Source organism: Sciurus carolinensis, chromosome 15 (assembly GCF_902686445.1).
Source record: "Sciurus carolinensis chromosome 15, mSciCar1.2, whole genome shotgun sequence".
Lineage (NCBI taxonomy): Eukaryota > Metazoa > Chordata > Mammalia > Rodentia > Sciuridae > Sciurus > Sciurus carolinensis.
Window position 1 is genome coordinate 37001742 of NC_062227.1, and position 26225 is coordinate 37027966.

Genomic DNA, 26225 nt, shown 5'->3' on the forward strand with positions numbered 1-26225 from the left:
ATAAATTAAATTTTTTTTTTTTTTTTTTTTTTTAGAAAAATAGTTGGCTGTATTCCTTGGGGCTCAAGTTGAGGCAGAACATCATAGTGGAAGAGTATGGCAGAGGGAAGCAACTCACATTATCAGGAAGGAGAGATAGAGATAGAGATAAATATAAAGAGAGAGAAAGAGTGCTAAAATGAAAAATTAGTACCAAATAGTCTCTAGACCATTCCTCCCAGACACAGATCTAGTATTATTCTGGAGTCTGCTGTGTGTTGGTGAGTGCCCACTGACCTTAGAGTTGGAAGGACCTTGTTTCTTATAATAGCCCAGGACCTTCACAAAGCAATTTCAAAAATGCAGAGAAAGGAGGGAATAGAGCAAACACCCTTCCAAATCAAGCGTGTAATTTCATCAGGCAAGCCCCTCTTAGCCAGAACAGCAAGGAGAAAATTCCCTCACACGCCGTCAGTAACCAAGTCCTGTTTAGTATTGGTTTTTCAAATATTTTCCAAATCTGCCCACATCTCCCATTCCCACTGATACTTCTTTGGTTCACACTTCCCTTGTCTCTCACCAGATAATCGCAGTTGACATCCAGGAAGCATCCTTGCTTGGATAGGTATTAGCCACTTCAAATTTAAGATACACTATGTCAAACTTACCTTTTATCCTTGGCTCCCTGCCTAGTGCTCTGGTGTTCTGCTACATCTCAGCTCATGTTATTCACCAACTTGATCAAGCCCAAAACTTGGAGACATTCTTTATCATTCTTATTTCCCTATATCTGATCCTTCCATTGGAATGATCTACTTCAAAAGTACATTCTAACTTTGAAAGTATCTCATTCTATCTACCCTGGACCAACCCTCTTCACTCTTCCTCTAGTTAGCTGCAATGACTTTCTAAATAGTCTTATAATCTCTATTTCTTTTCTAGAATCTTTTCTAAGTCACAGTATTTAAAGAAAAAAAATCATCTCATGTCCTTGCTTAAAGTTCTCCAGTTATTTTCTGTCAAAATATCATAAAATCCAAACTCTTTATAATACTCTAGAAGGCCCATGTGAGCGATATGCTGCCTGCATACTCATCCTTGTTGATATCACATGGGCTTTATTTTCTTGTCCTCTCAATCTACAAAGCTGGTCCTACCTCAGGGTCTTTGCCATTCCTCCTTCTCTCAAATCTGCTTATGACTGGTTCTCTCACACTGATCAGGATTCAGTTCAAATGCCACCTGCTCAGAGATGTCTTCATCTACTAGTCTAGCTAAAGTAGTAACCAAGTATAACTACTCAAAATTCAGTTCTGTCTCTTCTAATTGATATTGACCAACTGAAAACAAAGCAAAACAACAACAAAAAAAATGAGCTCCCCTAAGCAACTTATTTGAGATTAGCAAAACCAGCTAAAAAGTTGAAAATATTTTTTGAGATACTAATTTCAATTCTTTAGGATACATATCCAGTAGTGGTTTTGTTGGATCATAAGGTAGCTCTATTTTTAATTTTTTGAGGAATCTCTATACTGTTTTCTATTAGAGCTGTATCCATTTACATTGCCACTCACAGTGGACCAGGGTTCCCTTTTTGATATATCCTCTCCAGCATTTATTATCTTTTGTCTTTTTGATAACAGCCTTTCAAGCAGGTGTGAGATGATATCTCATTGTGGTTTTGATTTGAATTTCCCTTATTTTTAGTGATACTGAGCAACTTTCCTATACTTGTTTGCCATTTGTATACATTCTTTTGAAAAATGTCTACTCATCATTTTGAAAAATGTCTATTCCACTTTAAAATTGAATTACTTGTGTTTTTTGCTATTGAGTTGCATGAGTTCCTGATGTAATTATAGCACTATTCACAATAGGCAAGGATAGGCAAGGTATGGGAACAACCTACATATCTGTTGACAGTGGATGGATTAGGAAGATGTAACACACACACACACAGACACACACACACACACACACACACACACAGAGGAATATTATTCAGTCCCAAGAAAAAGAAACTCCTGTCATTTGGACAGAAGTCATAGCATGGATAGAAGATGCAGACCATTACACTAAGTAAAATAAGTTAGGCACAGGCAGACAAATACCATATAACCTTACTTATACAAGAAATCTAAAAAAGTAGATCTTATAGAAGCAGAAAATAGAATGGTAGTTGCCAGAGGTTGGGGGATGGAGGATTTGGGAGATATTGGTCAAAAGGTACCAAATTTCAGTTATGCACATGGATGTATTCTGGAGTGCACTGTACAGCATGGTGACCACAGTCAATGATACTGTTGAGTACACTGGAATTCTGCTGAGAAAGCAGATCTTAAGTGTTCTACACACACACACACGCACACACACACACACAGTAACTGTGTGAGTTTACAGATGTATTAATTAGCTTTATGTTGTCATTGGTCCGCAATGTATGTATGTATGCATTTGTATACATGTATATACCAAGTGGTACAATTTATATGTATAATCTTTTAATTTCTTGTTTAGACTGCAATAAAGTTGCTAAAAAAGTATAAAATAAAAAATGCTATAGCCAGGCAAGGTGGCACACACCTGTAATCACAGTGGTGTGGGAGGCTGAGACAGGAGGATCGTAAGTTCAAAGCCAGCCTCAGTGACGGTGAGGCACTAAGCAACTCAGTGAGACACTGTATCTAAATAAAATACAAAAAAATAGGGCTGGGGATGTAGCTCAGTGGATGAGTGTCCCTGAGTTCAATCAACTGATACCAAAACAAAAAAAGCTACATATTCATGCCTAGAATTCAAAAGTGCATACGCCTCTCAGCAGTCTAAGTGATATTTTACACACAGATTAATATGGACACTGGATGATCCAAATTGGTGAAAAGAGGGGAGCAAGCTGCGTCAGCTAGTCTGCTAGGACATAGGAGTAAGGGACCTGCCTTGCAGATTCATCCCCAAACTGGCTTTCGTCTTTCCTTTTTCTCCAGTTTTAGGGCAGAAAGAAAGATGGACGTAAACAGGAATTCTCTCTTGCCTTTTTGCTTACCTGATCTGTCTGGAAGACACAAGTGCTTGCCAACTCCAACAAGCATTTCTGGAAATGTAATGTAACCTAGAGTTATATAATGTGACCTGGAATTAAATTATAGGGTTTATAAGGAAGGAGAAAACAAAGGCACTATGTTCTTTTCTTTTCTTTTCCTTTCTCTCCTCCCTCCCTCCCTCCTGCCCGCCTTCCTTCCTTCCTTCCTTTCTTTTAGCTTATGAAAATTTTAAAATATATGGAAAGGGAAATGTTGAAAAGTTTCTTTCTGAAGATCACTCTTCTCTCCCCACTTCAGATTGAGCTGAGTGGTGTCAAAACTGCCCACCTACTGTGTGGGATCAGTAAATTTCGAATCTTTTCATCACCTGAGACAGAAGGCTGACCTCCGCATGATTAATTTTGACTCTTTGCTCACTCTTTGAGTATACTTATAACCGCAACCCGTCCATCCCTTTTGCTAGATAGATCTTGACTATCATTTAAAATTATATTTTATCATGGCAAGAATGCTGAACAGGAAATCTACCCTTTTAATAGACTTTTAAGTGTACAATCCCAAACCGTTAACCATAGATATGACATACAGAAGATCTTAGAACACACCAGAAGCTGGAGGAGGCAGGGGTGGGTGGGAACGAAGAAATGCAGAATTGCTAAAAATTGTGAAGTTTTTGCTGATTTCAAATCCTTGGAACTGAGTTTCGTTAAGCTTCCTTATCCCTCTGCTCTGAAGAGCACCTGTGTGCTTTAGGGTCGTGTTTGTTCTCTCTTCTTTTACCTAGGTCTCCATCAGAGTACTGACAGAGCATCATTTAGAGTAGTAAACTGTACGGTATAATTTTACTCATATAATTCTGAAGTCAAATGGTTAAAAAACTAAATCAGTCACATCTTTGCCTTGGTGTTTGCATTTCTAACATCAGACATGGACTGAGTGTTTCCTCGTGTGTCACCTTATATGGAAATCTTTTACTTTTCACTCAGCACACAGATCTTCCTCTGACATTTTCTCATATGTGACAATGTTAAATCTGGTCATTCCCTAATGAAAGAATATGATTTCTAATGTTTATACAAGACATAGGCGATGTCTTCAAAGAGAAAAGATAAAAAAATGCAAGTTGATTTGAGGCATCTGTTTGCTTCATCTCTTTCTGCTGCCAATCATTATACATTATTTAAAAACAGAAGATAATGAGATTCGTCTTTCAGGTCATTTAGTTTTTGTTTGTGTAATTTTTGTAATCTTTCAAAGACTTTGACTACTGCCAACTTTCAAACCATTCAGATAATTAAACATCTTTGCAAAACAGAAATATTAAATGCTTTCTGATAAGTTCGGGGGAACTCAAACATCACAATTAGAATTGGAACACCAAGAACTGGACTTTACTGGTCCTTTGGTGTCAAACCAAGATCTTAGCCACATGTGCTGGGAAGCTGTTATTGAAAGACTTCTGCTATGAGTTCAACTTTTAAAAAATGATTATTTCTGTTTTCCTTCTCTTCCTCATGAAAAAGAATATATATATATATATAGTTTTTTTCTGGTGTTCTAGATCAACATTAGGTAAATAAATTTTCACAATGAAAAATACCTTTAAAAATATTCTATATATTCATATTGAGTCAAATAAATAAGATGACAACTTTCGAATATATTCAACAACTCCTAAGGTCATTACAAACCATACATTCATGACCTTTTATGTGTTGGATTATTTTTGATCAACAATGATCATAGCAAAATCATTTTATGTTGCAATTTAATTAATATTTTATACAACCACAATAGTTACACATGAATTAAATTTAGTTATGAATATGAGGACCTTTTTTCTAACTTCATAGCAGCGATTCTGCAAACACGTTGAAGGACACTGTGAATGCTATCGCTCCATATTAACAAATGCCCTTATCATTCCCAGGAAGTCAGTGCACAGCTGTCCCACTAGCACACAATGACTACTACTGTTCACTTCTGTGGAGGATGCTCGACTGACAGCAAACACCGGGCAGGCATACAACTCTGGCTAGGCTCATTTTGCAATGAAAACAAGAATGAAACATTCCTCAACAAAGACATCCTATTTTTTTTTTTTTTAATTCAGAGGTCTCTATATATAAATTGCCAATGAGTTACTGATAGATGTGTTTGACTGCAATTAAAAATGATACGACAAAGAATTTTTAAAAGACAGATGCTAGTGACATCCTGCAATCCCTTCAGTCCAATCCCCAAATGACTTTGGAACCTAGACACCTGTTTTCAATAGTATGCAGGTAGGTAAGAGAGGAATTCTGCATGTAGGTAATATTCTTTCCTTGTATTTATGTACATGTTTTTTATTAATAGCAGAATACTGCAAACCAACACGTGCAATAAAGACAATGAGCAATGAAAAGCAATGGTTTTTATTCTTTCTTTTTCATGTCACAGTATGCTGAAAAGGTAATATTCATCATCTCTTCAGGCAAATACTCATTCAAGGGCAAACAAAATTGATCAATCATGAATCTGAAGGCAAAATTCAGAAAAATACCATTCTACTGTTCATGTCCTCCAAACAATCAAATCAAAGAAGTGTGTGTGTGTGTGTGTGTGTGTGTGTGTGTGTGTGTGTGTGGTTTCTCTTTACTTCATAAAAAACTTTGGTGTTTTGCCCTTGACTTGTCGTAGAAAATAATAAACATTCTACTAATAATTCTTCAATAAATAAATGAATGAATAACTTATCTTCCAAAATGAATTAGGATGCGGAATAAAGTCTGCATTTTAATTTATAGATGTATGCCCTGGGGTTGGTTAAGAGATAATCCTTTGTACCTCTTCAAATGCACTGTCTGGAGTATTCGGATCCTCCTCGTGCACATTCCCATGTCTCTGCTTTTCTCTTGTCCCATTTTCATAATCCCTGTCCTCCATTCTTAGGTACTTTTTTCCTTAGGAAACTCACAGGGCTGTTTGTCCTGTCTGTTGGTTTGACAAAGCCACTTTTTCGTTCATTTTTTAAATCAATCTTCACTGATAGTAAACAAAGACCTCTATAAGTAACTTCTTTGTTTTCAGTATGTTTTTCTATTTCATTCAAAATCTAGTTCACATATCAAATAAATAAAACCTGCAAGAACGTCAATCTTTGCAAAGACATCCCAGGACAGGAAGGTAGCTTACATAAGCTCACTCTACAAGGTGCCAAGGTCATGATAATACCCGGCAAGCGCTGAGCCTCCAGTAAGTGTTTGGTGAGTAAATTTAGCTTATCATTCAGCAAGTACATTGTGAACACTTATGATATGCCAGGTGGTGAGATTGTGACAGTGACCAAGATTCAATTCCCTGCCTTCAGAAAGATCATAACCTAGAGCAGCACTCTCCCATAGAAGTGTCAAAGATGGTGTTCAGTTCTGTGCAGTTCTCCATGGTAGCCCTGAGCCACAGGGGGCTACTGAGCACTTAACACGTGACTAGCACAAGTTAGAGACTTAATTCTAATTAATTTAAATTTTAACTAAAACTAAAACACTGAAGTGGTGAAAAATAGTTTTCCATAAAATATACCCTTATTGTCTAGGTAGACTACATCTCTTTAACTGTTACATCATATAACTTACTGTGGCTTTTCTTTTTTACTATAATACCCATGTTCAGAACATGTATCATTTCTAGTGTCTTGCATTGGTTGCATACTACAATATTTTTAGCATATTAGTTAAATAATGCTAAAATTAGGTTAAATAATTTCACTTTTGTTACTTTTAAAAATGCAGTTAATCAATCCATCAGATTGACATATATACAACTTGTATGATTTTTTATTGGGTATTGCTAATCTAGAAGAAAACACAAGGAAGTAAAAACCAACAACAACAATAACAATAAATAGGCCAACAAATAAATTACAAAATCAAGAGAATTACAAATTTAGAAATTCTTGCTAAGTTAAAACCTTGTAGATTACCATATAACTTAACAATTCTACTTCTGAGAATATATATATATATATTATATTTATGTCTATATCTATATATGTATAGCAAAAACTGAAATCAGGGTGTTGAAGAGATATTTGTACATCCATGTTCATAGCAGGTTTATTCACCTTGCTCAAAATTGAATGTAATCCAAGTGCCCATCAAGAGATAAATGGATAAATAAAATGTATGAATGAACAATTGAATATCATTCAGTCTGCAGAAAGGAAGGAAATTCTAACACATACTACAACATGAATGAAACTCGAGAAGGTTATGAAATAATCTAGATCCCAATACAAATTATTGTATTGTTCCACTTATTGAAGTATCCAAAGTAGTCAAATATATAAAGACAGAAAAGGGAATGCAGGAAGCCAGGGGCTGGGAGGGAGAAATGCAGGCTTGGGTTCAATGGGATCAGAATTTCAGTTTTACAGATGAACAGAGTTCTGTGGTTGGATGGTGGTAATGGTAGCACGACATGTGTAATGTCACTAAATCATTTTAACACTTAAAAATGGTCACAGTAGTAGATTTTATGTTATGTTCGCTTTATCATAAATTTTAAAAAATAAATTGAACAATTTAAAACATTTTACAGAAAATAACTATATGTTCTAGCAGGATTTAGTGTATTTCTAGGTACCATGAATGTCAATTTTAAAAAAAATGAGTTTAATGGAGTTCACATTTGCTTATCTATACATCCTGGATCAAAATTTTAAAATGGCAGGGAAGTCAGCAAGTTTAGGTAGTTAGCAAATATTAGATAGAAAAATGGCTAAAGGAAACAAGAAAAATGCATTAAATAAAGTCAGGTTTTGTATATGGTATGTTGTTTGGCTCTTTGTATACCAGTGGGACAGAAAGCTGTGCCTTTTAGAGAAGGTAGGGGTAAGAATGCATCTCAGGGACATTTTTGAGGAAAAACAGAAAGCGTATTAGAGTGAGAAATATAGGTTGTTTCCGCACAGCAAGAAATGTGTTAGAGATGCACAGTCTTACTAATAGCCAGGACATAAATAAACAGGCACAGGGGAGCATGAGGGAGGGTTCAGGAGACCTTCTGTGAGGACTGAACAAGGAATGATGTTCACACGGAGGCACGGGCCACGGTCAGAGCCATCCCCTCCTGTAAACGGTCCCGACAGAAGCCCAGACACTGATGAGTGTCTCTAAGAGAACTTAGATGTGCCACCTACAACCAATAACGTGGTAATTCATGGCCATTCACTAGCCTCTGACTGTGAATTAATCGATCGATCACTCAACCGCTTCTGAAAGAGGACCCTGGTTCTGGTGTTCCCTACAATGTGATGTCCCCTGGAGTCTCTACTTCTCCCATGAAGGCTTGGCCTTTTTCAGTTTCCACAACTGCCAAGTAAGTTAGATTCCCACTTCTGGGGGGAGCAGACTTCAGGTGTTTCTTGGCTTCTTAGAACCTCATGGCTGCTCTGCTGTCCTGCAAAGTCTCTTATCTGGGGATTTTCAGTGAAATATTAGGACAGTTATAGGATCCATTCACTTTAGAAGGCTTTAAGTAACGCAGTATACAAGTATATCATTTACTGTTGATTAAAATGTTTGTGGTCATGTGTATTAAAAAAATAAAAGTTGGGCATCCATTCTTTGGTTAGAAATACAACCTTATGTTTTTGTCCGTGGGAAAATCAGGTATGACTTGCAACTCCTTTTATGTAAGCCTGAGGATCACTGGTATTTTATTTCTGTGTGTATTTCTCCTGCTTTGTTTGTATAAGTGGCACTTTTAACTAATCAAAATATGCATTTACCCGAAATGCCCCATTCCTGAGTCTGAGTCATGTCAGAAAAAAGTCTATTATACATACTTTCATGTACATTACTACATTATCTTATATACCAGACATACATAGACATACACACACATAAGGTACACTTCGATGAAACTTTCACAATAAATTCAAAATAGCATGAACTTAGTTTTTTTGCTAACTGCTTGGTTCTGTGCTGCCTTAATAAGATCATTCAGCTCATGAAAGTCCATTTTTATTTGAGTTAATTTCCATTTTAATTGGGAATTCCTTGTGACTTCTTTTAAAACCAGAATATTGAATTTAAGATGAAAACCTGAAGTCGTTTTGGCTAACACAAATGATAAAACTCTTCTTCGTTTCTTCTTCTAGGAGCAAGGATCACATACATGCTTAATGGTCACGGATGTGAGCTTCTCATTTACACAGTGAGGCATGTTGCTTTAACACGAAATCTATTGTGATTTGGCTAAAGATACTATTTCTCTCAATACCTAAAGAAGTAATGTTTCAAGTCTTAATGGAATGCAAATCAGTCCTTCTACGCTCACTATAATAGCAATCCAAGTTAAACATCAAACATGTGGAAGGAATTTCAAGGAGGTGTTTTCATATTTGTACTCTATTTGGTGTGACACAGCAGTTTCTCCTACACGAGCTACTTATCATTTCAGATTTGTTTAGTTTGCATAAAAACACTCTTTAAATGCAGTGTTATACAATGAAATTTAAGGTATTTTCAAAATAATGTGGCACAGCTGTGTTGTTATTTATTCTCTATCATAATTCTACTGTCTGGAAAATGAAGTTTGTTTAAAAATAAACTCTTCAAGACTTCTTCTAACCAACAGCCTAAATGTGAGCCTTTTATTTTGTGGATGGAAAAATGCATCTAAGAGGCTTTATTTCACTCAACAATAAATATTATTCTGAAATCAGAAACCCAGAGAAAATTGGCTATTTTTAAAATAGAATTCATTAACACAGTTCAGAGAGCCAGTTCTTCAGGAAAGCTGCCTTAAAAAGCAAACACACTGGGGATGGATTGCCCAGGAGGCCAAAGCAGAAAATTGCTAGCTTAGTCCTAGAGAATGGATAAATACAAGAATTTCCTTACACTAACCTGGGCCATTTGGGTGTAAGATATGAGGAAAGAATAATTTACTTTTTTTTTTTTCCATCAGCGCTCTGGGCCTGTGTTAGGCTGGATGTCAATCACAGGTCTGGATCGAGGTCTCAGTGTTAGTTAAAGAAGTGACTTTGACCAAGTTCCATTTGCAGAGCTGTGGGAAATTCTCAGGCTTTGCAATTACACAGAGATAGATCCCATAGTGCATTGGTCAATATTTAAAGCTGGACAAACTCTGGTTTGTAATGCTTGCCAGTTTCTATGGTGTGAAGACTCCCACCTTGGCCAATTTGAAGCTATCTTCATGGCTCTAATGCAGAGTTGGGAAGAGATGGCCACAATCAATTCTCACAGGTATCTTTCCAGATGTTACAAGCTGGTTCCAGCAAGTCACTGCCTAGCTTGCGTTTCTGTTCCTCTAGTAAGTATATGCAACCTTCAGCAATTAACTTTTCCCTAAAGAATCTCACGAGTTTATTTTATGGGTAAATGGAAGACACTAATCCAGAAACTGAAATGAAAGACCTTCAACACATATCTATTCCCTGAATTAATTATTGAGTCTCTTTCTCTCTCTGTCTCTCTCCTTCTTCCTCCTCTCTCCTCTCCCCTCAAAAACTCTTTGAAGAGTCTACATTTGTCCTACACTTCCTAACTCAACCACTATCATCTGATTTTCATTTATAGAACCCCTGAAAAATAATTTCTCTGTGGTATCAACCCCCTTTCCTAACTCCAAAGGACAGTTTTTCATACTACTCTACTTGCTCATTGTGGCATGCCAGAACATTTCTTCCTTCTCATTCTCTTCCTCTCTGGGATTCAGAGACAGAGAATGCTGCCAATTTTTGCAGGACATCTTTGATATTTCTTAGGCTCCCACTTGTCTTAATGTGTTCATTCGTGTTTGGAATTTTCCAGTGAAGCATCCTTGTCTCTTCTCTTCTCACACCCCCAGCTCCCTTTGGATAAGCTCACTTCTAACCAGAACTTCATCTCTTACCCAGGTACCAATGACTTAAGGTAAAGCTGTGTCCCAGACATCTCTTCCCATCTCCAGGATATATCCTCTGTATTGCCTATTAGTTGTTCAACATTCTTAACAGTTTTGCCTTTGTATCTCACATGCCACACTATGGTCAACAAAGACGTGGCTGCATTGATTCTCAATCCTGCCAAACTTGTCCCTCTTCCTGTGCTTCCTATAAAGGTGGCTCGTTCACCTCATCTCTTAGGCTGGAAGACCGGGAGTCATCCTCTCTTGCTTCCCTTATCCAGACAGGTCAATTTCATCTTGCATCTATATTCCACTTCTTTGGTTTCCTCTCTAACGTCCTTGTTCTGGTAAAGACATCTGGAACCCTCATCCTTTCATTCTTAAGTATTAAAATGAGAGGCCACCTGATTTTCCAGCCCCCAGGCAATTCCTCTGCCAGTCCATACTTTCATTGAACGGATCCTTAGAAAATGCAAATGGATCCTGTAATTGCTTGTATACTTGGTGAGTTTTTAGCCTCTACTGCAAAAAAGGGCAAACTTCATGGAATGACCCAGATGGTCTGTGGGTTATGGCTCACACCTACTTTTTCTGGCCACACCTCCTACGTCTGGTCTATGACTGTGTCCCAGCCTTACTAAACCACTAACCTGTCCCTCCACAGGACGTGCTTTTGCTTGTCTCTGTCTCTGAACAGTCAGCCTTTTCTCATCTTCTGCCTGGTAAACTACTCCTATTCTTTTGACAAGGATTGATGTGAATCTCGCCTCTATTAGGAAGCCTTCTTTGAATCCCTCAGGAAACCTTGTACATAATTTTCTAGAAGGCACTCTTCATGCTGTGCTGGAATCCTCAGTACTCGCCTTTCTCCCTGAGCTGAGAGTGAATGAACTGACATTTATCCCTTACTTGACTCACCTTTGCTTCTTCACCATGAACTATAAAGATATGTGGACCATGAAAACATTTAGAAAATTGAAACTATCAACTTACAAATGCCTCAGATACATTTCCTGTGCTCTTTGTGGTACCCAATGACATGACTTTAAAAAAAAAAAAAGTTTCTGTAGAACATAAACATGTTGTAATGAAAGTATTTTCAACTGATTTGATTCTAACTGGAATAATCATTCTCAAATAAGAATGAAATACAGAGAAATATGACAAAATATGGATGTTCAAAAAGTGAGCTTTCCAAAAATGATGGTTTTACTCAAATGTATCTGTACTGCTAACTTCATAAGTTTAATGTTGGTCACTGATAATTAAAACTAAGACAAATTAGATCTTCCTCATACTTAAGTTTGAGGGCATTTTTAAGAGTATTTGGGAACTATGGCAAAAAAATACACAAAAAAGGTAATGACAGAGGAAAACCATGCTAAGTGCGTATCTACTTGAAAATTTGCATCCAATAAATAAGTAACCTCTAAGAGAGTGAACATTTTATTCACTCACAGGTGGAAGATTTTATTCAGTATTTTATTCTGAAGGGCTACATACTGAAGGTGTGTGAAAATGTTTTAAACTAGAGGTGTTATTACTGTTTCAGAACATTTCCAAGAAACAAAAAGCCCAGTCTAAAGGTAGATAGCAAGGGACTGAGTTTGCAAAGCAGGTATTCTACCATTTGCTAAATTTCCAATAATAAATTTCACCTTTTGAGTTGAGAAAAAAATAGCATTGTTCTTTGCTACTGGAATGTTTTGTAGATTATGCAAATGAACAAACCATCTCTAACTTTAGGGATGCTCTAATGTCATAAATGGAAAACATGCAGCTTCATTTTTACAATATGCATTATAATTTCTATAATAATCCAGTCTTTGTTCCACTAGGACTGCTCTTTACTTAATATTTGACTGAATTTGAAAGGATTCTTGTCGGAAAACTTAGGAACAATATATACTTAACAGATGGTATCTCTATAATCTACCTTAGTAAAATCTATCTTATAGTAGATTATAATCTTTATAATCTACCTTCTAACATAGATTTTCTAAACAATAATTTATGAAGCACTCTTCTTTATAAGAATTTTTGCTGTATTTTATATCAAGTTTCTTTTTTTTTTTTCTTTTTTTTTTTTTGTGGTGCTGGGGATTTGAACCCAGGGCCTTGTGCTTGCAAGGCAAGCACTCTACCAACTGAGCTATATCCCCAGCCCCTCAAGTTGCTTTTAATATCAAGAATTCTATGGACTCAATGTAGGTCTTTCTTCTAATAAGTGTACTTCAAATCAGTAGCATTTTTATATAAAATGATCACTGCTCTTTTTTTTTTTTTCTTTTACTACGGGGATGAAACCCAGGGGCTTTCTGCCACTCAGTTCTTTAGTTTTTATTTTAAGACAAGGTCTTGCTAAGTTGCTGAGGCTGGCCTTGAACTTTCCATCCTCCCACCTCAGTCTACTGAATCACTTGGATTACAGGTGTACACCATTGCACCTAGCTTTTTCTATGTTTCTGGTGAAGAAATTAGGTCATTAAAACAAACAAGATCTGGGCATGGTGGCACACACCTGTAATTCCAGCAGCTTTGGAGGCTGAGGCAGGAGAACAATGAGTTCAAAGCCAGCCTGATCAACTGAGTGAGGGTCTACACAACTCAGAGAGACTCTGTCTCTAAATAAAATATAAAGAGGGTTGGGATGTGGCTCAGTGGTTGAGTGCCTCTGGGTCCAAGAGAAATGGATGATATCAAGAACCAGACTCTTCATATTTTGTCCATTTGTCATTATACCACCATGTTTTAAAATATTCTTTACCAAGCCAAGTACCCAAACTTGGCTTTGATTTTTCTGACCATGCTGTACGACCAGGGTATGAGTATCCAAACTTAGTGTCAATGGGAATATGCTTTGAATTGTTTTTCAAAAATGACAATATAGCATACTACATTATACATATTGTTTTATGAGTTATTCTTGGATTATGGAAAACAGCATTACATATGAAACTATAACCAGGATTGTAATCAGAATGCAGACTGATTCTGAATACAAGTTGCTTATAGGACAATTTTATTTCACAGTCTTAGTTCCCTGAGATATATTCTCTAGGGGGAACCCAGTCCAAATTAAATTAGCCTTTTAGACATGATTCACTTAGTTAAATAATAAAATGTGAGCCATTTAAAGTTTTTCTGTGCTGATCTTTAACACATAAAAAATGTAATTATGTAATAACAGTAAGTAGAATCGGAGACACAAAATGGAAAAGAAAGAACCTTAGGAATGATCTAACCAGAACTTTTGGTCAACATTCTCTACAGGGGTGCTATTATGGTTTGGATCTGTAATGTGTCCCCAAAGACTCGCTCATGTGTTGAGGACTTGGTCCCTAATATAGCAGTGTTCACAGGTGGGACTTTTGGGAGGTGATTGGACTTTGATGGCTTTGACTTGATCAGTGGACCAAGCCATTGATAGCTGAGTGGACTACTGGGAGGTGGTTGAAACTGGAGGCAGGTGGGGGTATGGTTGAAGGAAGTAGGTTACTAGGAGTGTGCCATGTCCCTTTCCCCTTCCTCCCCTCTCCTCTTTGCACCCCCACCGTCTGCCCTGATTCCTGGCTGCCTAAGCTGAGGAGATTTCCTCTGCCATGGTTCTGGTTTCCAATATGATGATGTTTTCCACAAGCCATAAATAACTCATAAGAAAATATGTATAACTTGGCAACATTCATTGCCATTTTTGGAAAACAATTCAACGTACTAAGATGTTGTGCCTCACCTCAGACCCAAAGCAATGGAGCCATCTGACCATGGACTGAAACCTCTGTAGTGGAGCCATCCGACCATGGACTGAAACCTCTGAAACTAAGAGCCATAATAAATCTTTTCACCTCTAAGTCAATCTTGTGAGGTATTTTGGTCATAGTGCCAAAATGCTGAGTAACACAGATGCCCTGACTCTGTATATCTTTACTAACACACTTTTATTTTTTCTAGTCTTTTTAGGAAGTTATTACTTATCCTAAGCAAAATCTTACCTCTGTGTAAATTTCAAATTAATGCAAAATTCTTTAAACAAAGAATTAACTAGCTTTAATCAATTCAAACTCTAAGGATCGTGGTGGGTTCCTGCTTAATGGGGAATATTTTTGTCTATTTTTTTCTGAATTCTTTGGTTTCCATCATGATTAATGCAATTGAATAGGGATAAATTGAAAGGGCCCAGGACCTAACAGAGATCTTCCTCAGCTGAGGGACCCAGACCCAGCTGTAAAGAGCAGTGTGCGTAACCCTGCAGGTAGAACATAGAATTTGAAGAGAACAAGCAACAAATGATACAGAGAAGTGCAGGGAGGAAAGCAGAAATAGAGATGCCCATGATGCTCTTCTTGACCTTTTAAGCTCATGCTTTGTCTAAAGATGGCATTATGTGGGCCAGTGTCACAAAATGATTATGGATATATATGACTACTGTGGCAAAATTTATGTCTGGATCTTGAAAACCCCAACTATCTCTACGAATACAGATTTCTTGAGGGCATGATCTGTGTTCTTTGAACTAATAAGGAGTTCCCCAGACTTCCCTAATAATTTGGGCTCTATCCATAAGTTATCCTTGACTTCCTTTTCTCATAGAAATCAGACAAGTTGCATGACATGGAGCACATTAGCTCCATTAGTAAAGGAAGTTCCCTTAAAACCCTACAGAGCAGTGTTCCCTGCTTCTTTCTCTAACGGTTTTTGTCACATTGGTCACATAGAAGTTTAAGATCCTTGACTATGAGGGAACTTAAAGAGGCATTTGGTTGAAAACTCTGGTCAATGTAGCTCCCTTCCAAATGAAAAGGTTTCGTTAATTAAGAAGCCAGTACCTACAGCATCACAGCAATGCATTTTAGAAACAGCACAAATAATTTCCCCTCAAGGAGCAATAATGGAAGTAATCACAGTTGTGAGGAGGCCAGGCACTTTCCTGCCTTCAATTTTTTTTTTTTTTCCGTATTCATGATTGGGTTTTAAAAGATCAACAGAGACAATGGAAACAATAAGATTTAACAGGGAAGTAGGATAGGAAATAATTTGTCCACTTGTTTGAGATGAATGCTGAAGTCGAGGAGAAAAGAGAGAGAGACTTATATTGTTTAAACTCTTAAAGTAGACTGTTTTCTATAGTAGACTTTATTGGCTGTTTGGAAACACAAATAATACTTTGTTAACAAATTCACCTCCCCCCACCCAATAAAAAGGAAGTTGAAAGTTTGGTAGTGTGAAGAGTGACATTTCTTTACATTAGCAGCTTCCAATTCTCATAGGAATAGGGGGCTGGTGGGGGACTTTGGAAGGGAGGTGGGAATAGTTACATATGCCAAAGTAGAATTCTCTATGATTATTGGCAATTTCGGGGCATTGTGAGCTGAAAGACTGTCCCTATATGATTACTTAATTGGTAAATGAAAATTTGTCTCACCTCAAGACAAAGTAATGAAAATATGGACATTTAAAAGTTTATTTTTTCATTAGCGAGTAAATATCAACTCCTATTATGTTCACTGGCATTTTGCCAAAGCATCATTCACCTCTTAGTGGCTATAGAATTTAGGCATGGAAATATTTAAAAAATTTCTCCCAAATGTAAAGATTCTTCTTGGTTAGGTAGTTAACATGTTCTGAAATACATCAATTACACAGATGGTTTTAAGACAAACAATTGAGATTCATGGACATCTGGGGAAAGAAACTAGTTGTCAACTATTGCAATGTCTATATTTAAAAAATTCTGGTTGTAAGACTGACCTTTTGATAGATAATCATGAAAAAATTAAATATTCCATCCTGTTTTCTTTTGAATATATAGAATGAAAAGGATATAATTAATGTCAAAATAAAAGGGCTAAATGTATTAATTTATTTTAAATTATTTCATATCTATCAATTCAAGGACCATAAGCGATTGCTCTGCATGTGAATTTTTGAACACTGAATCACTGCTAGTTTGTTAAGGATGGAAATAAACAGGAAACAATTGGAACCAATTAAGACAAAATCTTACCTGAAGTTTCTTTTTGTTCTCTTTTCTTCTCCACTCTCCCTGAAATGAGAAGTGGCAGATAAGTTGCAGTGTGGGGTCAAGAGAGTATGATGTAGCTAAGATGAAATCCCAGTGTTTGGCAATTTCCAAACACAACCACTATTTCAGTTCATGTTCAGAATGCTTCTAGAGATGATTGTGGACAGTTCACAAGGATGAAAAAATGCCTCCAAATTAATTTATAAAAATTGAGTAAATATGTAATAATTATATTGTTGGGTTTAAAAAATCTTGTTAACAAAATTCATTCACTAAACAATAAACCCACAAAGTGAAAATCCCCATAGAGAGCACTATGAGGACAACAGCTAAATAAAATAACACCATGATTTCTTATACACTTGAAGGATAGAAAGGACAGACAATATAAAATAAAATGAGAAATGCACCAAAAGATGTAGAATGTTTAAAGATATGAGAGGATGAAGCAATTCTTTTAAGAAAGGAGGGAGTGCCTAACTCGTAAAGTTATGGAGAAAGGGATATTAGATTTGGATCTTAAGATATGCATGAGATTTAGGGAATCTGAAATAGGCAAATAGGTTCTTCACAAAGGAAATGGTATGGGCAAGATGGACAAGAAACATTGAACAAGAAGACATACTTGCTCTAGGAACTTGAACATTAATAGCAGTGCCAATGAAGAGGACAATCCTAGACATTAGGCAATAGGTAATATAAGGGTGAACTGGGTCATGAAACAGGGAATAGAGAGAAATAGGAAATGCAAAAGACAGTGGGGAGGTAGATGTAATTCGGTCCAGTGATCTGCAAAATGTGAGTTGTAAGGGAGAAGGAGAAGTCAAGGTTACTCGATGACTTTGGGCACTGTGATGTACTTTGGGAAAATGATAAGATGGGGTGGGGTGCAGGGATGAGGAGTTCTGTTTAGACTTGCTGAGTTTGAAGTGTTATAGGGATATGGAGCCTGGGAGCTATCAGATGAGGAAAGACCCATGTTGAGAAGATGGTAGAACTGTGGAGTTGAATGGAGCATAAAAGCAGATAGCACAGAGGAGTGGGCTGAGTTCAAAAACCAAGAAATAAAAATGCTACTTTTGTTTTGTGATGTCAGACTCTGAGATGACAGAAGCAGCAGAGACCAAGGAGGATGAAGAGAGTGAAGCGTCACGCACCACAAAAAAAAGTTTTCAGGAAGTTTAAGGTGGAAGTTCTAACAGCATCCAACACTGTTGAGTGCAGAGTGGTTGTTAGATTGTGAGGCAGTGATTCTAACAGAGAGGGGGCAGGAAGCGCAAGAAAGACTGTGAAGGCTTGAGTGCAAGTGGGTGAGGAGGAAGGTGAGGCTGAGGATATGGCTTCTCATTCAAGAAATGATGGATGCCTATCAGTATCCAGGACGGGCAATAGGTTAAGCAGAAACAAACTAGGATTTCTGGTAATCCATGAGACAATTATGCATGCTTAGGAGCTTAGATAAGGAGCTTTACATCATGGCCATAAAGTGTGGACACCACTGTTGAGATGAAAGACTTGTTTTCAGGGGTAATCCAGAGTCACCTTTCAACCTACAACCTACAACCACAAAAATGGAAAGTTATACTCCATGTATATGTGATATGTCAAAATACGTTCTTCTGTCATGTATAACTAAGAAGAACAAATAAAAAAAGTTCAAAAAAAAAAAAAAAAAAAAAGAAAAGAAAAGAAAAGAAAAGAAACTACATAACCCAAAGTGTAGAATTCAGCTAACTGGCACCTTGATGGATAGCACATTCTATTCATTTGGGTGGTTTCCAGAGGCCTTCTTTGTTGTAATTTATTTTAATGATTCAAACAGATAAATGGTATGAATAGTTCACTTCCAGGTCTCATTCATTATCAAGTGTGATGAGGTACCTCCTTATTTAATTTTCCTATTGGACAGGCCACTAATGACTATTTGATTATACACTTACGAATACTAGAGGTCTCAACATTCACAAACTTTAAAAAATGCATGCAATGATATTGGCCAAATTATATTGTTATGTTGCATGCATATATAAATATGTAACAACAAATCCCACCACTATGTTCAATAAAAATTATGAAAAAAATGTTTGTAAAACTTGACTTATGTTTACAGAAAAATGTCTCTTGGAGAGTCTTTAATTTGCACGAGAATGAAATGAGATGTGCTTAGTAAATCCTAAAAGTTGAAAGTCAAAGTATTTGAGATACGTAAGATGGTGTGATAGTCCGTGTTCCCAGGGATCTCCATCGTCTATTCACCAAATACTCATGTCCTTGTTAAGTCCCTTTCCACATTAAATTAGATGGATTTGTGTAACCAATGGGGTTTTGCAGAAATGAAAGTATGACCTGGAGGTTGGGCCCTAAAAAATTGCAGCTTCCATCTTGCTGTCTCTTGGATCCCTCCCTCTGGGGAAAGCCAGATAATATTTTGAGGATATACAAGTCGGCCGTATGGAGAGGTCCATATATTTTAGACCTTCTGTTAATAGCCAATAAGAAAAGAGGCCTCCTGCTCAACCTGCCAGGCATGTGAATGTTCCATTCACCAGCCCCAGGCAGCCTTCAAGGGACTGCTTCAGCTGCCATCTTGGCTGCAGCTTCATGATAGACCTGAGCCCAGAACCGTTGGTTCAGCTACTACAAAGTTCCCCACAGAAACTGTGATAATAAAAGCTTATTATTGTTTTACACTGGTAAATTCTGGGGAAATCGTTATGCATATCATGAAAGACTGGATCATTTATTCAAGATAACATACCTACAGTGATACTAATTATAAGCAAATCAGGCATTCTGACTTTCTTATCTGTAAGGTGCGCATCAAATCTGCTTTTGTAAGTAGCTGCATGGATGAAATCCATATAGTGAGTCAGCAAAATATGGATGAAATTGACACAAAATATTGGGGTCCAATGTTTCAAAAGGTAGGCTGGAAGGCAGGGCTAAAGCAATTTTTACTGAAATCTCAAACACTTCCAGGCTCCTGTGTTATAGGAAAAGGATTTTGTAAATTGAAGAGTGCTATATAAATGTTATAATAATCGTTTTATTGTGTAATTAGCTCCAAAAGGAACCTAATTAGATTTCTATTCTTCATTATATATATACTAAACTTCAAATTAGAAAAATAAAATCATACATAAGACAATGTTAAAGTGATCAAATGACACAGATTGTAGTGCTTATGTGGAAATGGCTTGCTATGCTTCTTTTTCAGTTTTTCTTTATTTTAAAAATGATCTATTTGTTCTAATCTGTGCATGACAGTAGAATGCATGTATACATTGTGATAGATCATACATAAATGGAGTGTAATCTTATTTTCCTGATTACATATTGTAGGATCGCTTTGGTCATGCAATCATATATGTACATGAGGTAATAATGTCTGTTTCACTCTACTATCATTCCTTCCCCCATACCCCTCCCCCTCCCTTCATTCCTCTCTACCTAATGCAAAGTAACTCTTTTTTGCATGGATTATCACTCATTCTCTCCATATTTAATTTCATAGTAAGAAATTAGTTGAGATTCTTATTTCTAATTCCAAATTCTACCTGGGTTTTAAGGGTAGTGGAAATTTTTGCATTTTCTATTGTACTTCAACACATGTCCTTGAAGCGTTACATTTCGCTACAAAGCTGCTTCTTCTTGGTGCCATCTGCCGAGGTATCTTTTGTGGTTTGGATATGAGGTGTCCCCTGAAAAGCTCATGTTTTAAAAGCTCATTAGTGTAGGGATGATTTTGAAGATAAAACGATTATATCATGAGAGCTGTAACCTAATCAGTGGGTTGATTTATTTTATGGGTAATAATTTGAATAGATTACTGAATAATAGCTGTAGGCAGGTGAGGAGTGACTAGAGGAAATACGCCACTGGGGCTGTGCCCTTGGGGACTATATTTTGTCCCTGGCCCTTGGCCCTCTCTTGCTTTGCTTCTGGCTGCTATGAGCTAGCAGCTTTCCTCTACTCTGCCCTTCTGCTGTGACGTTCTGCTGTCACCTCAGACCCAGAGCAAGGGAGTCACCTACCATGGGTGAACCTCTGAAATCAGAGAGTGGAGGATGGAGAGTGGGGGAGGGGAAGGACAATGGGAGGGAAAAGGGGGAGATCATGAACTGAAATAGAATTCCAGCCAGGTAGAAGTTTGTTGGGATAAACCCAACTACTATGTGTAACTATAAAACTATAATAAAAATAAATAAATAAATAAATAAAAGAACCATATCCTGCTCCCTTTTGCTCAGCTTCTCCTTTCTCCCTTAGTCTCTTACATTCTCATTCTATAAGACCTTTCTTCTCTACCTTCTCCTTTCTTACTTCCATCCCCCTGGCTCATGACTTGATGCTTTTTCCTGGGGTGATATATTTTCTATAGGCTCTTACTGATTTCATTGGTTTTCCATCCTTGTGGTCCAATCAGCTGAAGATTAAAATCCATGTTCCTTAATATGAAATTTATGCCTGAATGATTTAGCTACAACCTACCTTCTGCTGCTACCCCGAGTTACCAACCAGAATACTTGCCTGTTAAGCCAGGAGTGATATCCCCACCAGCTCCCAACTTACACTGTTCATGCTTCCTAGAATGTCCCACCATGCCATTCCTGCTTATCAAACTCCTGTCCTTCCGTTGGAGCTTGACAGAACTTCTATGAAGACTCTTCCTCTGGGCCGGTTCCCTCAACCTCCTGTGCCTGCAAATCGAGCTCCCCTCTCTGTGACCCTTTAGCCATTTTTTCCGTATTTTATTGGCATATTATAATTGTATATAATGGTGGTATTCATTGTTATGCATTGGTACATGCACATGAAATAACAATATAATTTGGTCAAAATTGTTCCCTTGTATTTTCCCTTTCCTTCCTCTCCTCCCTTCCCTGGTCCCTTTCTTTGACTCTACTGGATTCTCTTTGATTTTCTGTTTTTATCTTTACCTTTCACATGAGAGAAAACATACATTGCTTGACTTTGTGGGTTTGGCTATTTCACTTAAGATAATGCTGTCAATTTCCATCCATTTTCCTGCAAATGATATCATTTTATTCTTTATGGCTGAACAAAATTTCATTATATATATATATATGTATATATTTCATATATATATATATATATACATATATATATATATGGTTTCTTCATCTATACATCCATTGACAAACAACTAGGCTGTTTCCATAGTGTGGCTATTGTGAATTGTGCTGCTATAAGCATGACTATACATAAATTGCTATAACTTGATGATTGTAATTCTTTAGGAAAAATACTGAGGTGTCCTTAGCTCTTGAGACCATTGCCATAGCACTGTCTCTACTGCTTGGTTCACGATTAGCCTGCATTGACTCCTGTGTCTTTCTGTCTGCCTATTTCCAGCACCAAGCCCTGAACACTAATGCTTGGGATAAGCTAGCATACAGAGAGCTGTGTCTCACTCCAATCCAGCCTGAAATGTGAGAGAGCATGAAGCAAATTTTAGTACTGGTAAAATTTAGTGGAAGTACAACCTAAATAGAGCTTTTAGCGGATATTTATATTACAACTGACAACTTAGAAAACTATTATATTAGAAAAGTGGGTGATAAAATAACAGAGAGGCTCTAGGAATAATGAACATAGATTCTGCTCTAGTTATGCTTTATTTTATCACAGATTCTAGTTTAAAAGCAAAACATTAAAGTATGGTTCGCATCTTATTTCTATTTAAACCTAGATGCAGCCCTCCACCTGTGAGGAATAAAAATGGAAATAATCTCATAAAAATTGAATTTGCAGGGTAAAACTTTTTTTTTCCTTATACAAAAAAATATGTTTAATTGAACACTAAAACACCAAGTCTCAAGACTATTTATATAAACTAAGTCTTGATATTTTTAAAGGCTATTTAGACTTGAGGTGTTGATATTGTTCCATGGAGAAACATTAAATATCTATCAATTTATAGTACATTTCAGTACTTTAGAAGAGAAGTAGTCTCTTAATCACGGATTGTTTCTGATCTTTTAAAACCACAGGCACATAAATAGCAATTCAATGATGACTTATTGGTAATGAGAAGGGGCATTTGCATTACAACTCAGTGTCTCTTTTGTGTATGTGTGTGTGTGTGTGTGTGTGTGTGTGTGCGTGCATGCGTGCACCTGTGCATTTAAGAATATACATGCATTATGTATATATGTATTATACACTGTGCACAAAACACTGTATTTTCATGCTCAGATACAGTTTCCCTTCTAAAATATATTCTCACTTTTTCCTGCTTCCATCTTTGCATAATAAAGTCTGTCATGGAATCTTATCAAGCATCCCTCACTGCACTACCAATTTTTCAGTAGCCAATTCTGAGTTTGTGTTCACTCTCAGGCATTTTATCTGCCCGGCTCTGAGAGGTATTATTAATCACATCCTGTTGCTAGGATACCTGAGAATGTTCATTTATGTCCAATGTTTCTTTGGCAAAATGCACTATGAAGAAGGCATAGAATCATGACAAAGAAAATTACTGTGCACATGTTCCTTATTTAAAAAATAAGGGGGGGCGTATAACAATCTCCAGATAATACGATGCTAACTCTCATGAATTTTTTTAATGCTGTTTTTGTTTCATCTAGACTATAATGGAAAAAACACTGGTAATATTTTTCTAGAATCTGTAGTCCTTCTGATTTAATTAGGGAGAGTGGAAGGAGGTAGGATTTTAATTCTGATTATGTTATAGGGATTTAGAGAGAAAGGGGCTTGAAGGTTTACTTGCTTCAAATGCCCCAACTCATAGGCAGGGCAAGAAGGTTATAGTGCTAGGTGAATTCCTAGAGCCAGACCTAAAACTCTGCTCCCCACCGGTTGCCATGTCTATTACAGTGCAGCATTCGTGAGAAAAGCAATCTCAGAATGTATATTTGGGTGATCAGTGTTAAAAATGCCTTTGTCAATATTTTTAAATAATTTCAAAATTATTCCTGTATTAGATGTAGGTACACCAACTATTCTTGCTTATTGGCTATAAGGAGAGAGAAAATGAATACATAAAATCCACTTAAATGCAAGTTTTTCTCTTCCCACAGGAAACAGCATGAGTCAGCAGAAGGAACGTGGACTTTGGAGATAAGTCCCTCCCTGTGAGCTATGTAATTCTGTGAAGAAAGAGTGGAACTTCTCTTACCATGTTCCCTCCCATTCTCTCCTCTTCTTTTGCTCAAGTTTGTGTGTATTTATACACACACACACACACACATACACTCAATATCTACCATCTATATAATTATCATCTATTATCTTCTCTATCTGATATTTCAACTGAAAATGAATAGAACTAATTTGAGTTTTATTTCGCTCCTGTTTCTAAGTGATATTAGCACAGTGTTATTATAATCACACTAAAAATAGTAGCTAATGGTTCTAAAACAATGTCTATGTACCTATCATTGTTATCAGCATGTTTATTATATGGAACAATTCATTTTATCTGCATGAAATTATGATACTTTACAAATAAACCATCTTCAGGTTAAAAAAAATAAGCAAACCTTGAGCCATAAAGTGGTTTGCCAAACCACCAAACTACTAAGTGGCAAATAAATAAAGAGAAGCCAAAAAAAAAAAAAAAGTTGGGGTGAGAGAGCAGGGGTAGTAAGCAATGGAATATTCTCTATGATATCTATGACCAGTCCCTAGGTATTGAGAGTGCCTCAATAAATTATTTTGTTGAAAAATTTTCTGCAGATTACTTTCTTACTAGTCATTTATTATTTATTGAATTATTTGAATAAATCAACTACTTATTTTAATTGCTGAATAGCTAATCACAGTAGTTCAAGAGTAGAATACCATAGAAGATCTTCGGAATGAATTTCTTAAAAAGTGGTTTAGTTCTTATTTAGTACACACTACAAGTTGGGCATTGTGTTGCCACTTAAATATTAAATCTTCCCTAAAAATCAGAGAGTTGATGATGATCACTTCCTTTTTTTCAGGAGTGAAAGCAGGCTCAGAATCTTTCTGTAATATGCACAGGGTCTGGGTTAGTGAATGGTAGGATTGAAATATGAGCCCTGAGATTTTCACCTTCTCTGAGCTCATTGGCCTTTGTGATAAAAGGCAATTCCATAGAGTGCTCAGGAGCATGGGTCTGTCACTCTGCCAGTTAAACACCATTGGATTTTGGACACATTGCTTAACCTCTCCAAGTTGAAATGTGTTCATCCTGAAACAGGGGTAATATGAGTACCTACTTGGAAGGGTCACTATGAAGGTTGAATATGTAATTACGACATGTTTTGAGTGCATGATACGCTAATATTTGTAAAGCTCTCATCTCAGTGCACAGGGCAGGGAAAGCAGTGTCTATCTAGGTGCTTGCCTTTATGGGTGCTCTGTACCAGGTGATGCCTAGTAATGTATGACAATTCTCACTGTCCTCAAAGTTAATGACTTCATCATTTGTTACAAAGTTCAGTCTTTGAGAATTTCTTCCTTTCTTCCTACTGGGGCTTGAACCCAGGGTGCTTTACCCCTGAGCTACATTCATAGCCCTTTTTACTCTGAGACAGGATCTCACCAAGTTGCTAAGGACCTCACTAAATTGCTGAGGCTGGCCTCAATCTTGCGATCTTCCTGCCTTAACCTCTTGAGTTGTTGAGATTACAGGAGTTTGCCACTGCTCCCAGCCTTTGTGAGTTTCTTGACCTCTTAATTATATTTCTCTCACTTGCCTTCCCTTAGTTTCTTTTTAATATTTATTCATTTGTTCTAATTAGTTATACATGACAGTAGAATGTATTTATGCATTTTGATAAATCATACATAAATGGAGTATAATTTCTCAGTTTTCTGCCTGTACATGTTGTAGGATCACATTGGTCATGCAATCCTATATGTACATAAGGTAATAATGTGTTTCATTCTACTATCCTTCCTTCTCCCATAACCCCTACCCTTTACTCCCCTCTGCCTAATCTAAAGTAACTATTGTTCCCTAGCACTCATCCCCCACTGTTGTGAATTAGCATCCACACATCAGAGAAAACATTTGGCCTTTGGTTTTTGGAATTGGTTTATTTCGCTTAGCATAATATTCTCCAACTCCATCCATTTCATTCTTCTTTAAAGCTGAATAATATTCCATCGTGTCTAGGGAAAAGTGGCTTTCCATGTTACCAAATTCCTGTCCTTTCCTCCTTATGTTTTCTTTCCAAATACAAGTTGGTCCGATGAAACACAAATTGATATATCAAAATTCCCAATCATGAGCCAATGCCACATGGGCTTATGGCTCCAATCCTATC

The 26225-nt window shown here is 36.9% G+C and overlaps 1 protein-coding gene across 2 annotated transcripts in view; it reads right to left on the reverse strand.

Moving 5' to 3' along the window:
* Chst9 (carbohydrate sulfotransferase 9) overlaps positions 1-26225 on the reverse strand; it is a 266459-nt gene that overhangs the window by 118106 nt on the left and 122128 nt on the right. Inside the window, exon 3 of one of the 2 annotated variants that reach the window (XM_047526430.1) lies at positions 16924-16962. The exons of the other annotated variant lie outside the window; for it this stretch is intronic. Within the exon in view, the coding sequence (XP_047382386.1) occupies positions 16924-16962 (39 nt within the window). The remainder of the gene's footprint in view (positions 1-16923; positions 16963-26225) is intronic. 2 annotated transcript variants of the gene reach the window in all.